Source organism: Cataglyphis hispanica, chromosome 4, assembly GCF_021464435.1.
Source record: "Cataglyphis hispanica isolate Lineage 1 chromosome 4, ULB_Chis1_1.0, whole genome shotgun sequence".
Lineage (NCBI taxonomy): Eukaryota > Metazoa > Arthropoda > Insecta > Hymenoptera > Formicidae > Cataglyphis > Cataglyphis hispanica.
The window spans coordinates 1,599,226-1,616,704 of NC_065957.1; the positions used below are offsets into that span (position 1 = coordinate 1,599,226).

Below are 17,479 nucleotides of genomic sequence, written 5' to 3' on the forward strand. Positions count from 1 at the left end.
TTTATATTGTACATACTTTAAACTGAGATCAATTAATTGGACAAATCAGTGAGAACGTGTATAATATCGCGATTAGTTCGCGAACACAGACAGAATAGAAATTAACCGTCAGTAAAAGCGAGTGCGAGTCGAAAGATGTCTGTTGTTTAAGATATCTAATAATATTTCTAAAGAAAGGTTTCATAAGATTTACAAGCTTTTGATTCGTATATATTTTTTAAGAATTTTAAATACAATTTTAGAAGAATTCTATAGAGCACTTATGAATTCATCAAATGAATTCAGCATATCCTTATTTTGCTTAAAATCATTAAGTTTAAAAGCTTTTAAATTTTTACTTTGTGTCTGCTGTCTCATTATCATATATACATATATTACATTTACTTCGCATTCTCCGTATTAATCAAACACATTTTTAAATGTAACTTTAATATAAAGTTATCATTCGTATCTTCTCATTAAATACATGTAAATTTTGGTAATCCCTACGATAGCATATTAAGTATAACAATGTCATTTTTTTATGATATGTACGCGTAATATAAGCATCCATGTGAATATTCCCACTTTTGCAAATATCTTATCTGTTATAGATTACCACGTCACAAACGTTGATAATAATGCATATTAGTAAAATGCATTGGAGTGTACGATGCAAGTTTTGTAATGTAAGCAAGATACCTGAGTTGTCGATACAGTAGACAATAACTGATATTACCTTGGCGCGAATAAAGTAATTTAAGAGTGATTAGATGAGTGCGCTGTAGACGAGAAGTGTAGGGGATTTGAAGTAGCATGACTTATAAAAAATGAAAAATTATGAGGAAGAATATAAGTGAAGGATCACGATTGCGAGTCGTATAGTAGACAAGTAGGAAACGGTTGCAAGAAGATCGAGAGACTAGGGACCATCTTAGGAAGAGATCGAGAGTGAGATTCTTCAACGGATTTCAGAAAATTTCTTTTTCCGCGAAGTTGGTATTTGAGAATTTGTAACAGGATATCTTGAAGTATAGACGGATATCTTGAAATTATAATTTACAATAGTTAACTCTTCTTTTTTACAATTATACAATGGATATCCGTCAAAATAAAAAATTCGATAGCACATTCTATTTAGAGAATGTGTGTGCGAATATTCTCAAAGTGAATAATGTCAATACAATTTGTGCAAATCAAAACGAACTGAGTTATTATCATAACGACACAACGCGGAAAAAATCGGACTTTCATGTTAAATATCGAAATCGCGTTTATAATATACGAAATTTCTTAAATTATCATCCGGGAGGAAAAAATGCGCTTACATATTTGAAGGATCAAAACTTAGATGATGAATTAGCGAAACATCCCCATTCCAAATCTGCCTACTATCTTCTCGAAGAATTTGCCGTCCAATTCCAAGAGAGATATAACGAGTGCGAAGTGAGTGATATACATATAAATATCAATAAGAGAGATAATCAATAGACGATATCTTGCGTATTCTATAAAAAAATGTCCTGAAAATAAAATATCTTCATTTAAACTATTCTCATTTATAAAAAAATACTCTGAATATATTTGCAAAAAATACGTAATTTCGAAAAAAAAAATTCTGTTTCAATCTTAAAAAATTTGATATGTGTACATTGATTAAATTAAAAATTAGCTGCAATTGTTGTAAAAATAATATGATAAAGACATTATAAATAAATTGATGTCAAATTTATTTAGAAAATTAGCTTATGTTATATAGTTATATAAAACTTACCTTTATTTTTACGTTTATATCACCTTTGCACTTTACATTTATGATGTTTGAATAAAAAAAAAAAATAAGCTATCGTCGTAAACATAAAAACTTACATTTTACGTAATCGTTCTTTTACTATATTTATTTATGATAAATTGTTTGAAAACTTATATAGAAAAAAATAATGTTAGATACTAAGCAAATAAATAATGCGTTGAGAATAAAAAAACATTATCATTGATGAAAAATTTTCATCTTAGGACTTAGTTAATTGGAATGCGCCGATATTACGCCAAGTGGGCTTTATGGGCGATCGATATTGGGAATGGGTAAATCTGCCAGTAAACCGACCTATACGATTTTTTCAATCGGACATTTTAGAATTATTATCGATTACGCCATGGTACATCATACCGATCGTCTGGTTTCCCATAGTTACATATTTCTTTTACATGGGATGTGTTGGAAATATTTCGACAAACATCGGTAATTCGTGTGCATCGTGCATATGATTTGCATTTAAATTAAACATTTATAAAGTAGTAATCAATATACAATACAAAAGAAGCTTAAAAATTTAACGTTTACGATCTATGATATAATCGTAAGGTCACTGTATATTTTAGTGATCACGTTGCAAAGGATTTTATCGTCATTTGTTCTGGGGATATCTATCTGGACTGTTACGGAATATTTCATACATCGGAAAGTATTTCATTTAAAACCACCGCATAATTCGAGGTTACTAATTACTTTGCATTTTCTATTTCATGGGTGTCATCATAAGGTATAATTCAAAACAATCCAATTTCAATTGATATTTTAATTTAAATGTATCTTAAATATTCGAGCTGAATATATAAACGTATGTAAAAAGAACCTACATCAATAGGCACCATTAGATGAAAGAAGACTGGTGCTTCCACCGATATTAGGTTTAAGCATAGCAGCAATTATTTGGCAAATTTATAAAGCCATATTTCCTTTGGAAATAGTTCATTTTGTCACCTCTGTTACTATAATGGGTACGCTACTCCTATAAATTTTTCGATATATATATTTTAAATCGATAAATTATTTTCATAATTTAAATGTATTACAGTTTTCGATAAATAATCTTGCAATTGTAACTTTATTTATTTTATAGGCTATTTATGTTATGATCTAATGCACTATTACTTGCATAATGGAGCACCGAAAGCCGAATCGTATTTGTATACAATGAAAAGAAGACACAATTATCATCATTTTTTACATCATAATCAAGGTAATGGATGGAAATTACTATCAGGAAGAATATATAGAGGACTAATGATCTGAATTATTAGGATTTGGAGTTACCAGTGAATTATGGGATCGATTACTCAAGACAGATCTAAATTTACGGAAATTAAACAAACCATTAGAATGGTAAAACAATAATGAAAAAGAGAATTATTATTATTATATTTATATTTATTGCTTATATTTATATTTATTGATTGGTATTCTTCTTTTAAATATTTGTATTTGCACATTTTATTATCCATAAATATAATCGTTCGTAACAATGTGTCATACAAATTGTTATATCCATTTAATTTTCAATAAAAGTATATATTTCTTAATAATGGAAAAACACATTTTTTCGCTCAAATTTCAATCTCGTGAATTAAAGATAATGATAATGGTAACTATCGTTGTCATTATTAAAGTTTGACACATGCTCATAAAAAATATTTAGTAATATCAAATCTGGCTAAAATTTAATTTAAAATCCAAATTAATTTTGTCGATTTATTTAAAAAGTTTGTTAATTAAATATGATAACATATGATATGAATGAATTTCACAATAAAAAAAGTACTGGCTACTATTTAAAAAAACAAAAATGACCTTGAAATCTCCAAGATTTCTTTACCTGTCAGTTTTTTTTGCTATGTTCTAATAACTTCTTCTAACTCTTTTAACCTAGTGTTCAATTATTTTAACTCATTGTCAATCATTTTCAAAATATATTGATTTATAGATTAGAATGGGTCATTCTGTATTTATGATCGTCGATAGAATAATATTGTAGAACATTATGAAATTTATTAAAATATCTATGGATATTTTCTATGAAGCGATAATGACTAAGGATTTTTAACAAGATTTATAAATCTCTTCACGCCCTCACAATATTATTAAAAATTTATATTTATATTATGAAACATTTTCTATGCACATAGATGCAAATTATTTGTAACACCACAAAGTATTATTAAAGTGTGAAATGTGAAACGCATTAACATGCATAAACGGGGTGATCAAAATAATTGATACAAGATTATTAATGTCCTTTTAATACCGGTGAGCAAAAATGCATTCTTCATAACTGAGAGAGAGTTGTATTTTTGGATACACGTACAGAGCAACATAATTTTTTTAATTATCGTTTACATGTTGAATGTTTTAGAATATAAAAAGGCAGAGGCAGAGTTGTATAAAGTATAGATATTAATAGTCTATATATCTATCATGTGATAAGACTCTCTCATTATTTTATATTTAATATTTAATTTTTATTATATTTTTTATATATTTTAAAATTTCCAAAACAATAATAACTCGGTCTTTTTAAATTCATTTCCTTTGATAACGCTTTTACATAATTAGGCGATACGATAAACATTATAAATATCAAGATAATAACATTATTTTTATACTAGGCAAAAGGATAATACATCCTTTCTTTTTAAAAAAGAAAAATATAAAAAATTTTTATTAAATATCAATATCTCGTACAATTAACATTCTATTTACATTATCATTTGTTGACAATCTAGTATAAATTAACATAAATGAATAAATAAATAAATAAATAAATAAATAATAACTTAATGACAAATATCACGATCGGTGATCATATTATGATTCTTTTCTATTAGAATAACAAAAATTTTCGGAATAAATGTATATTGTAAAGAGGCACAAAGCTTCTCTTTTTTAAAGTCATCACAAATGTTTATAATATAGGTGTATTATCTTTAGTTTTTCTTTCTTAGAACTTTTCAGAATCTTTTTTCAAGCTTGCGTACTTTGTATTAAATGCAAATAATGCGAGAAAGTGCAGCTAAAAAGAACGGACTTTATATTTATAACTTTCTTCTATTGAAAGAATCCAATCATCGATAATGTGCATTTGCTAAATCATTCAGAATGAGATAGCGATTGAAACATGTCCGTAAGTGATACCCGTAAAGCTGCTATCAAATTATTAATTAATAATCGATATTAATGATTAATAAATTTCAAGAAACTATCTCTCTCTACTGAAATGCACATTAGATTTGTAGTGTACGGTTAACATTTCAGTCTGTAATTGCTATAATTTACGTATCATAGATCAAATCTTATCGACTGATTATTTAAGAACATTTGCGATTGACAATCCACATCGTATCTGAATTGTAAATGATCGCATTTCGTTGCATGAATATTATATCTTCTAATTTATGTATGTACTTAATATTTTTGTATTGTATAAAAATTAATTTAAATTTAATCGAAAATTATCCTATTAATTTTGAGCAATTAAAGATTTGCCTCTGGAAAGTAACTTTTAATTTATCGTGTTTTTAAATGCACGTTTATAGTAAATGTTTATACGCAAAATAGATTTTTTTTTTTTAAGTTTCTGTGTATATAACGAAGCTAATAGTTTGAGCAAAGCAGTTCGGTTCGCTTTAAAAGTAAAATTTGTAGTCCTGAAAATAATCCCTTTTCGCGAATTTATCATTTTCGATTCAGTTCAAAAATAACAAAAAGAAACCAATATAAATAAAAAATTAATATACAATTAATGGAGGCTTATATTGAACGCGAGGGGATTATTTGTGAAATTAATTTGACTAGTATAATTATATACAAATTATCAGCGGAGAAATCTCCATTTTTGAAATTGTCATTTTCTACATATTCCGATAAGACTATCTTTGAGTCTGCTTTTTACTCGCCAGTTTTTGTAGTCGCGCTTTTAGTCCGTGCGGATTTAATTTTACTCTCACAACATCGGATTTATTTTCAAGCTTCTTGCGAGCTTCCTCCATCCGTTCCTTTCGTATTCGCTGCTGTTCCTTTTTCCAGATATCCTGCAAAACATGATTTGTCATAATCGACTTATTTACGTATTTCCGCGAATGCTGCAAAATGTACCTTAAAATCCCGACAGAAACCAAGCCACAGGTTGAAGAAATCGTAAGGTTCTGCGGTCTCCAATGTGGCGCCTTTAGGAATAAACTGATAAAATCGCATTACGGCCTTGAATCTGTTTTTAGCTTCCAATAGCTCTTCTTTTTCATTTGCCAATTCGATACTTGCTCTCGCCATAAAAGAGTCTACTTTCTCCTTGAACACCTTAGACGTATCTGGATCCGCTTCCACGACGGTGTTACACTTTTGCGCGCATACTAAACAAATTAATTTTAATTATATTAATATAATTAATTATATAAATAATATATTAACATTTTTACATATTAATATAATTACGTAATTCTACAAAATTGATATAAAATCATATTTGATAAGTCCATGAAATTTAGATCAAGGCATAAATTTTTTTTTTATCGATGAATAGCTTGTATATAGATTAATTCTATAAAAAGAAACGGAAAAAAATAAAGAGAATTTATAAATTATATCAGATAAAGAAACATATAATTATAAAATTTTTAAGTAGCGTAATATTATTAATATCACCTACTCTGCAGTTCCTTTTCCAATCTGTCAAGTTCCTTGGCAATATCATCAAACTTGATCGTGGATGCGGCCTCGATGTCAGCCGGCTCAGGCACGGGTAGTGCTAATGGCTCGTCAAAGTTATGCTCTTTTTCCAGAGAGAGCTTTGCATTGACGACATAGTGCAACAAGGTGACGCCGGGTACATTGGACTTTACGTCTTTCAGTTTGCCAAGTATCTCCAGACCGAAGCCGTCAGCCTGGCCGCGCATCATGTTTCCGCCGTTCATATAATTCCCCAGGGTCAGTATAATGGCCATCACTTTTTTTAAAGACTCGGACTGCATCAAAAAATCGCAGGTGGTTCGAACGTTATTCAATTTATACGAGACCGACGAGATTGCGTCTTGAAATTCCGATTGAAGCATCAAGCAGGCTATCCTCTCGGAAAAGTGCTTTATACCAGATAATCTTTTGAGAAATAATTCCGGTTGATCGATAGGAACATCCGGATACTCTGCTTCATGAGCAGCGATCTCTGCTATTTCCTTCTCCGTAGGTTTCTACAAGTTGCGAAAAGTAGACGCGATTATAGATTTGAAGCGGAAATTAATTGTATTCAGAAATGAAGAAAAATCAACTGCCAAATTTTGTATTTAGATTTTTAATCATACTGTTTTACTCACGATTTCATAGATTTGTTGCAGCGTCTCCAAACTGATTACGCTCGTGTCTAAATTATAAGCCGCGTTCTCGATCTCGCTAAAATCAATATGCAGACTCTTTTCAAGAATTCCCACCATCTTTGAACGTTTTGAATCCAATATTTTTGCTGGTTGAATCTTAGAGCTTTTATTAGATGTTTCCTCGTTCCTTTTGGCCAGATTTTTTTGTCTTACTTGCCGCGAAAATAAATCGGCAAACTCTTTCATGTTTATACTTTCTTCTTCCGCAAGTTCTAACCACAAAGGTACCTAGATAAGGACAATATAAAAACATGACAATGCATTTAAAATAATCACTATTTTTATTAATTGTTAATTTTATCGCCTTATAATCTGACTTTTATTTACCTGAGTTGGCGATTCTGAAGGAGCGGAAGTTTGACTAATCGCAGCAACTGGCACTATAATTCTTGTCCAGTAAAGTGGCTTCATAGGCACATCAGGATTCAAAGGTTGTTTTCTCATAACTAAAAGTAAAACACTGTGTTACGCGATGCAAATATCGGAATCCCATCGCGGAAGGATTGTACAGTGTACTCTCGATTATATCGAGATAACGAAGAGAGTCGAGAGTACTCTGTACTTTTGTAATTTTGATACTTACTGGCTCTGCTGGGCGGATTCCACCCTCCGACTGGTGGAGCAGGTAAAGGACAGGGTCCAGTCGTCCCCGGAAGTGCCGGAGGTGCTGGCGGTAGTGGAGGACCTGCACCTGATCCCCCGATTGGAGGCGGTGGCGGAGGAGGTATACCGTTTAGCGTTGGCATACCCGGTAGCGGCGGTGGAGGCGGTGGACCATTCGCAGAACTATGTGTTCCAGGTAACGGCGGCGGTGGTGGTGGCGGTATCGCGCTAATCAGTCCATCTGTCACCGGTGCAAGCGGAGGTGGCAGAGGAGGCGGCGGTGGAGGTACCCCGCACATGTTCAACATCGGCGTGGGCGGCGGCGGAGGCGGCGGAGGTATCCCGCTCTTCATGCATACAGATATTTCACACGTTATACCCTGAGGAGGCATAGGTGGTGGCGGTGGTGGCGGAAAAGGTATATCACTGTCGACTATCTGCGCTGACATGGACGGAGGCGCTGGCGGAGGTGGTGGCGGAGGTATCACGTTCTGCAGAGGAGACGGCGGGGATATCGCACTTATGATAGTTTGCATAGGTGGCGGCGGAGGGGGAGGTATCATGCTCGTCGTACTCATCGGTGTAGGCGGTGGCGGAGGTGGCGGAGGAGGCGCGGGTGGAAATGTACTCGTGATACTTTGCGTCGGCATGGGCGGAGGTGGCGGTGATGGTATCCTCGAAATATCTGTTAGTTTCGTCGCCGACGATGAAACCGTCCTCTCGCTACCTCGCGTCGTCTCGGTCGCGAGCACGTGCGGAGATGGCGGCGGCGGAGGTGGCGGGATGAAGGACTGCAACGATGTCATTGAGATAGATGTAGATCTGTTCTTGGAGTATGACTCCGGTAGTGGAGGTGGAGGTGGAGGTGGCAACAGTGCCAAGTCCTCATTGAATGCGTTTACCTGATGCGATAAACACGACCGATTCCCGATCTTGTCGGTCGATGCGGAGGAAAGCACGCGAGTCATCTTGGTTTCCTCAAGATCTGCAACAAGGTCACTTCTGATCGAGGATTCTTTGCTGAAGTTGTTTGATTCTCTAACACTTCCATCAATAGGTGACGAGCTTCTCGGTGACGTTTGAGTAGACTGGCCTTTAGTATTTTTTTGTTGATTTATAGATATCTCGCGCAGTCGTTTGATTTCATCTCTCAGTTTCTTCACCTCTTCCTCATATCTATGTATATCTTCAGGCATGGAGTGTTCACTGTACGTTTGGCTCGATTTATTTTGAGATGAAAGAAACTCATCCGCCAGCACGCAGGTGTCTGTCCGATCTATCTGATTAAAACAGAACATAATAAAGATAAATAAATAATAAAAAATCATGATGGATCAATCATTATCAACTTAAATAGATTAAGAAATTTTACCATGGGTGTGATGCTTTTCTTCACACTTTTGCCTGATAACGCAGAGATCTTAGATGTTGGTAGTTCTCGTTCTGGAAAATCCATTTATTATAAGTGATTATTATAAAATAGTGTTTTTTTTTTGTTAAATTTACAAGAATCTGAGCAAATATCATATCTAGATATGTTCCTTTATCGTTTGTCAAGCTCTAAACAATTTCCGAATGAGCAACTGTTTTATCTTAAGTTAAGCTTTATATTAGCAGAATTAACGACACTTATACCTTTGTGAATATATAATCAATCCTAATTAATGATGCATGTTCTGAAAACAAAACAATTCTTTATCGTTGTGTAATTCTTATCTCTCTTTTATCACTTAACCAACGAGAGATTCTTTTAAATTATCTTATCTCTTAATCATTTCATTATTAATAAGATTAATAAGACTTCCAAGAAAATATTATATACAAAAATAATACAAAATATATATAAATAAAAATATGTGAAATATATCTAAAATTTTAGAATTATCTGCAATCATTACTGAAGTAATAGTACAATCACTCGTGAAAGTGAAAGAAAACAAACCTACTTTTCGGAGAAGACTGTGTTGAATTGTTAATGTCACTTTTCCTCGATTATACATATACGATTAAAAGAATTGATATTTGAATTCAATTTCTCTTCATCGGAGATACATACACGTGTAAACCCTCATTTGTTTCCTTCTCGCAATCGTTCTTCGATTCCGCGTATATCCGCCATTAGACACCTCATCTCGTGTAATGTCACACTTGTCTCGGAGATGTATTTCACTCTGTGCTGCTCCGCAAATAACTGCCATATCTCGTTGACGGGCGAATACACGGGAGAGCACGAGCACAAATCCGAGAGCCTAATCCCGCATACGCCCCATATCGATAAGACTTATCGGCAAATAAGCACATTTGATTAATACATATCGTTCGCTTTAACCTCGGTCACGCCAATATGTGATATGATTATTGATGACCGTTTAAAAACATTTTCAGTCACGATAGCGCTGCGCTGATGAAAGGTGGCGATTGTCGATCACCTCGTCATGATCTGTTATCTACCGGTCTTGCGATACCTCGCGATTTGTTGAATGTCTCGTAAATTACGTCATTCTAATAGAGAAAAAAAAAACGAGATATCGCGAGCGTGTGTTTATCCTCCGTAACGTTATCGCGCCCCTTTTCTTCCGTCATGAGATAAGATTCGCGATCGTTCTGAAGCGCTAGATTCTAAGGTCGTGCGCTGACCCATATATAATTATAAAAGTGTTTTATATCTCGGTGAAATCATCGTTACGCTTTGGATTCTCGAAGTGTAGAGAGTCAGAAAAAAAAATCCAGATCTTCAAAAAATTTTTTGAAAAATCTTATTGTTTCGTTTAGAAAGATTGATGAAATTGCGAGAATTTCAACCGTCTATTGACCCCCTTATCATTTTTTTCTCACCTTCGAATTTCTTGTGGTGATCCGTCTTCTGAGTAACAATACTCTTGCAATTTCTTTTCTTCTTGGCGCTATTACTATGCAGGGTCAAGCTGGCCACTCTTCTCAGCACCGTACCTTCGTTCATTGGCGACTCGTAGACACTGTGTCGTCTCTGCAGAGTGCTGGCATTCATTTCTGATGGCGTCTTGTTACTCAACGTCACGCCTGAAAATGATAGGCTCATTTAAATCTTCCAGTGTCAGAGACGCATGAGCTATATTGACTTAGGTCCAACACACTAGGCTCTTCTTAAACAATATTACTTATACAAGTTATACTTGTATTTCTACCTATACAGTATCCTCAAGCCTTATATAAGTTAAATAAGTCGTCAACGACTTATTTAACTTTTTAAAAGTTGATTAATCACTCGTAAAATTGTGTAAAAAGATGAATAACGTGTTAAATTACAAAATTAGTAAAGTATTCCTCACTTATTCGGGGACTCAGCATTGACAAATGGATCTTCTTGTGTTTCGAGATTACAAACGGAATTTTCTTTTCCTCCTTGCTGTCGATCGTCTTCACAGACGATTCAAGTGCCGATTTTGCCACTTGCGCGTTCGTGGATGCCATGACCGGACTCGTAGTGAGCTCCCCAGGATCCGTGAAGACACTGTCGCTCGAGGACTCCTGACTGGGTGGCGTCGGCATTTCCGTAACGACTAGGCCCTTGTTTGCCAAACGCCACGAATCGGTTACCAGCAATGGTGGTAGCTGGGTCTGCGGTGTCGTCGGGGTCTGCGCCGGTGTCGATGTCGTCGTCGGTGTCGTGGGCGTCATGATACTCGGGCGGGAAGACTCCGTCGTAGTTACACATGGCTCTACACTTTTGTCCGTGTCCTAATTACGAGACGATTCTATATTATAATCGTAGTACGTACACCGTGATTTGAGATAAAGATAAGCATGTAACGCTTTGAAAATTTTTTTTCTCTTTAACACTCAATATTTATATATTTATTTTATTTCATTAACGTGTGTCTAATTTTTTTAATGTTCGCAGTTTCAAGTTATGCGTAATATCGCCAAAAAGATTTCTCGTCCAATCGATATTTCCGTTGACTTGAAGGTAAGAAAGAAAAAAAACGTTACCTGGGATAACACGATTTTCGGTGGCTGCGGTGCCGGTCTCTTCGTATGCCCCGGCGTCTGCACCTTCTCGAAACTGATCTTGATCGGTTCGCGCGGCTCGTCGTATCCATCGGGAGTCTTGGGCGATTGGTCCCGCTTATCCTTTCTCTGGTCCTCGACGGTTTCGAGGAGTTCCCCCGTGGATGTGGACGCCGGCACTGCCGCAGTCTCCCGCTTCTTCTGCTTCTTCTTGCTATCGCTCTGTAGATTGCCCATCCCCTCGGGTAAATGCGGAGCCAGATCGTCTAAGCCCCAGTAGAGCAGCCGGATGTTGTTGACCCAGAGATGGAAGAAATCCGACAGCTTTGATCGCGGCGACCGCGCCTGGGCCGCGGCTGCGCCTTGACCACGGCGGGCGTGCATCCGTGGTCGATAATCGAGAGCTGCGGCATCCGCGATCACGGCGTCGTCGTCGTCGTCGCTTTGACTCTCTCGCCGCGTGCTGGTCGCTGCGAAAGCAAACACGGTGCCGGGTCACCTCGTGAGCTCGTCAGCCTGATCGCCAACTCGTAATGCAACGGTGTATTTTCAATCATTCGTCGTCATTCAATCAATGTTAGCTTAAAGTACTCTTAGCTTTATATGTTTGTATTGAAGATAGAATTGTTTCTATAAATATGGGATAAGGTTGATTGACATTTAATTAGTGAAACAAGAAAAGGGACCAACTAGTGTATAATTGGTTAATAATAATTAATCTAGATTATTTAAGAGTCTACTATTAAATGTGGCAATCTAATTCTCATATTGCGTTGACATTGTATGAACACGTTTTTTTTGAGTAATTTAATTAAAATTCAAAATTAAACTATTGCACCTCTGACATTAAAAGTGTGGATTTTAAATCATCATTTAAATTGTATTCACATCACTAAAAGACATGAAGAAAATATGAATGGATACCAGCTGGGTATAATTGACTGAAAATTACCGTGATAATTGATTAACTCGATACTTTTCAAAGATATCGTTGCATAATCGGATATTGACAGCTCTAATATTAATAACCTTATATCACGCGGTAAATAAACAATGCTATCGCTTGAACACTGATTGAATATTTCTATATACGGAACATCGATTTGTTATTACTAGGGCACGTTGGTGTCATTGGCGACTATTATTATCTCGAACTCGAGGCCAGTCGCGTAATTTTTTCCCATGGGAGAAAAAAAATGAAAGTGCAAATTTTTATATGTGAAAATGTCGCGATAATTTCTTTCTCGATTAAAAACAAAAAATTTCGACTGTAATAAAATTATGTGTTATTTTTTAAATAATCAATAATCAAAGAGACCTAAAATTTATAATTATGTAACATATTCTTTAACGAGATCGAATATTTAAAAGACAATATTACATACATCCTTAAATATGTTTTTATGACAAAACAAAAAAATTTGCTTACGTTTCAATACGTACAAACATGATGCATAGACAACATTTGAACTGTAGGACACGGCTGAATTCCAGGCATTTGTAGGTGTAACGTTCATAACAAGCGTGAAAAAACGGGAGCTCGCGAATATGCGAGTTATATTTTTAACATAATGCGGTAACACGTCGAAAAATCGTCGCAATAGCGTTTGGAATACAATTATTAACATAACGCCGGTATTTTCCTCGGTACGGCATTTATCATGATTGACAAGCACGATATTGTTATCCCCGTTGCATATTCCTCTCGATTCTTCATTGTTATTGCAGTCTTGAAATTACACTTGTCTCTTATCCGTCGAGTCATGTATTATTGGCATCCCGATGTAAATGAATAGCACAGAGTATTGACATAATTTTTTTCTCACTTGGGCTATACGTGATGTTTTTTAAGCGCCGATTAAGTATGCGATAAGGAATTTGGAACAGTAGTTAATTTAATGCTCCACGTGGTAACGTCGGCCACGCGACTGGAAAGCCGGTGCCTGTCCGCGCTATTACCTTTCATTGTGCCTCGAAAAATCAATCTTGAGGGATATCTCAAGGGCAAACAACAACACAGAGAAGCGCGCATTCCTCGATATAATAAACTTATAAATTCCGTTAAAAGCAGGTATGCTCATGTCTTTATCAAATCGCGAGTTAAAAATCAATCAATTTCAGTAAATTGATTGGAAAGATAATTTTTTTTTTATTTAATGATAATTTCTTATTGTATTAAACCATCAATATTTTATTATCATCAACATCTTAATATTTATTATAATTTACTATAAAAATTATTCGAGCCATTTTTTTACATTTTATTCTGTTAAAGTAAAATACAAGAGTTTAGCTATTGTATACATAAAACATTTAAATAATACAAATAGATAAATATTTTTAATAAATAGATAAATTTTTAATAATAGATAAATAGATAAATATATAAATATTTTATGGAGAGAAAGGGAAAGCGATATTTAACAATCGAGTTTTATCTATTATTACTTATAATATCCGATAAATGTTTGCGATTTAATTGAGAACGCGAGAAGACTCGATGCATTATGACGTAATACATTAGCTGTGTAACATTATTACGATCGTAATGAATTAGAATCACCGTCAAAATTTCGAAGAGATTACATGAACGTGTTCAGTAGGATCATGCGCTTTGGTGCCTACTAGTATTTTGTAACACGTCGGAAACATACCGTGTAATTGACGTGATGTGGAAAAGCGTTGCACCTTGTATTAGGCACTCTCTTACCTGATTCTCTCGCATTTCGACAGCATCAACATATTATTACATGTTACATCGTGAGGTTCGCGCGTGCCACTGAAAACTCGCATATCGCCCATTATCGATTGTTCTCGGCGATATAGCCGTTCGCGTCACGAGGCGTAGAGTATCGCTACGGTTTCCGCAAGGAAAACATAAATATCGTACACGATAAAAAGACCTCGAGCAGTTTATTGAATACGTAGAGGTGGAAGTAAGCTGCCCGATAGACAGGGCGCAAACTCGTGCCATCGAGTCCTCCAGGTCGATGTCTCGATGTCGAGGTCGACATAAGTACGAGGTCACCTCTCGATAGTTTGCTCTTGTGAATATAAATCGCACGTGAGATTCTAGAATTCGATTTTCCATAAATCTCGGAGTCGACTTTTTTTGCTTCAGGTAATCTCGAGAGAAGTAGATGTTTAAAATATTATAAAGATTATGATTATAAATTCGCAAATGGATAAACTAATAGATTAATCGAAATAAATTTTTTTTTTTTGTAATTTTAAAACAAATATAAAACATCAATCTAAAAGTCTACATCAATTTAAAAGTTTTGAAACAAAAGATCGATGTAAATCAGTTTAAAAATTTTAAAATATTTTTTTTTTAATTTGTTTTACTGTAATTTTGTAGCAAAGATTGATGGAACTGTAAATCCTAATTTGTAATATATAAGCTAGGAAGATCATGAGGATTAAAGTTGCAAGATCGTCGCTTCATCGTTTATTTTATATTGCAACATAAAATTTGTACAAATAATAATCATTATACTATCATAACTATAATGGATAATAATAATTAATATACGAATTTTTTTCGTGGATGTGTGTGCAACGCGTGCACGCACACGCGCGCGCGAGCAATGTACGCGCTAATTAATTAATATTGCGAGCGGCCACGCACACGCAAGCATGCGCGGCACGCGGTGCGTATCGGATCTTCGCGCGAGAGTTCGGCGATTTTTCGCGAAAAAAAATGATCCAGTTCGATCAGCGAAAGTCCGACGAAGGCCCTCGGTGGGGATCCAATATTCTATATCCTAACATCCGACGCTCGTAGGCATTCGCTTCCGCTTTCGAGATTCCATTGTTCGCATGACACATACGTTTTACACATATTCGTAGAGTGATGGACGACTTTTAGCGAGATAAACCAGTCCGTAACTCTCGTTCACACACTCTCATTCATGTATACACACACAAATCAGGGGGAAAGAGGGTTGCATTCTATATATATATATATATATATATATATATATATATATATATATATATATATATATATATATAGACATATATATATATATATATATATATATATTTAACGGTTTAGAGAAACGTATATTCTCGTATTTACATCTACTTCGGCGAGCGACGTCGAGGAAATTCTACAACTTAGCTGCTCGGCTTCGTTTACAATTATTTCCTTAAAACATAACATTTTTCTTTTTTTCCCACAGCAAACATTATCCGTACATTCACACATACACACACACTTATATTTTATATATATATATATATATATATATATATAATTTTTTCTCTCTCGTTTTATCTTTATCTTCGCTATGTATTATGTACAAAACCGCAGCGTAGTTCTCATTCTCTTCGCGCGTAAGGTAGCGAAAATCGATCGAACACGGTCTTGTTGGCGTTCTTGAAATTTATTAACCCTACATAGTATATACGCGTGTTTAATGTACATCCTCTACGATTTCGTTGTGTGCAAAAATATGTCGACTACATTTTTCTCCGTTCTTGTCCCGCCTGTCCCGCCTCCGCCGTTTACCTTTCTGCGACCTGCCCTTCTCCTCTCGTATATCAGGCGGTTAGAAAATTTACGTTGTCTCCGACTCACAGGAATACAACTGTACATGAATGTATTCGTGTTCCCATAAGTAATTACGTAGACTCTTATTGTTGATTCCGAATATCAGCGGTTTCAAGACACGTTGTAACGTTTGTAACGTTAACGCTCAACTTTCGTTCTATGAAAGACATGGAAGTAGGAGATTTTTATCATTTGTTTCCGTACATCGGTCATCGATGAATTACCTTGCGCTAGAAAGCGCTTTAGCGTCATCGATGAAAAGGTGTAATATAGTGAGAGTATAAACGGGATACGTATGTAAGTCTAATAAATAAAAGAGACACAATAATGAATACACGAGCGAATCAGATAAATCAGAATATGCAAAAGACGAAGTAGAAAAAGAGGTGGTGTATGTAATTGATAAAATGCGATTCGATGTAAAAGACCGAGCGTGTGCAAGAGATAAAACATTTTTGCATATAAAATGGAAAATATTTCAATATTGGATAGCGTATTAGCGTTAATAAAACGAATTCGTATTCGTAAAAGATGCATCAAAGAGAGAAAGAGAAAGAACGATAGGCACAAAAAGTAAAAAAAAAAAAAAACAATAAAAGTGCCTGTTGGGCCAACACAATAAATAACTTGACCGACATCATGCTTGATAAATAGAATCCTATTTCATTAGCAAAGTAATCAGTGAAGATTATATTACGTCCAACAAGACTCGTTACGATCGCGTTGTATATACGTGCAACACGACTCACTTCGGTGGAATACACTTAAAGTATTTGTGTTCCTAATTGCGCCTATACGTCGTGGTACACAAAACTAATGGCCGAAAGTGCAATCGCAACGAGATGCGATCACGATGTCTCCGAGATTGCATTACGAGCAAATGAGATCAACAAATGATGTGCGAACAGACGATGCGGACAAAGGTGCTTTTGCACCCGCTGATGTGAAAGATTGTATAAAACGAAATAACAAGTAATTGAGATGAACTGACCTTTAGCCTCTGGATGAGAATTTCTTATCCAAATAGATTTACGATTTATTACGCCAAAGTATTCGTGAAACTGCATTATGTAGCATCGTACAATTTATAGCTTCGTACTTTGTTCTGTTATATTTTCACGTTTGTCGCGAGTGAAGAAAAACGTCACT

The 17,479-nt window shown here is 35.0% G+C and overlaps 2 protein-coding genes across 7 annotated transcripts; one reads left to right on the top strand and one right to left on the bottom strand.

Moving 5' to 3' along the window:
* The first annotated feature begins 496 nt into the window (after positions 1-496).
* On the top strand, positions 497-4,262 carry LOC126848939 (fatty acid 2-hydroxylase). The gene is made up of 6 exons (XM_050590336.1): positions 497-1,425; positions 1,996-2,221; positions 2,362-2,522; positions 2,628-2,760; positions 2,883-3,002; positions 3,064-4,262. Exons 1-6 carry the CDS (start codon positions 1,075-1,077, stop codon positions 3,147-3,149), a joined length of 1,077 nt encoding a protein of 358 aa, XP_050446293.1. The 5' UTR covers positions 497-1,074; the 3' UTR covers positions 3,150-4,262.
* Positions 4,263-4,611: 349 nt separating this feature from the next.
* Positions 4,612-14,703, bottom strand: LOC126848914 (formin-2-like). Of its 6 annotated transcripts, none has more exons than XM_050590249.1 (12): positions 13,202-13,781; positions 11,755-12,242; positions 11,094-11,502; positions 10,621-10,824; positions 9,158-9,228; positions 8,688-9,065; positions 7,766-8,576; positions 7,510-7,628; positions 7,123-7,410; positions 6,462-6,999; positions 5,912-6,165; positions 4,612-5,847 (listed from the first exon to the last, which is right to left on the bottom strand). In XM_050590249.1, the coding sequence occupies exons 1-12, from the start codon at positions 13,398-13,400 to the stop codon at positions 5,686-5,688; spliced, it is 3,921 nt and encodes a 1,306-aa protein (XP_050446206.1). In that variant the 5' UTR covers positions 13,401-13,781; the 3' UTR covers positions 4,612-5,685. The 6 variants fall into 6 exon arrangements, with proteins under 6 accessions (XP_050446206.1, XP_050446205.1, XP_050446207.1 ...); XM_050590254.1 differs by having other exon boundaries at positions 4,615-5,847; positions 7,766-8,132; positions 13,202-13,777; XM_050590248.1 differs by having other exon boundaries at positions 7,766-9,065; positions 13,202-13,782.
* Positions 14,704-17,479: the final 2,776 nt, after the last annotated feature.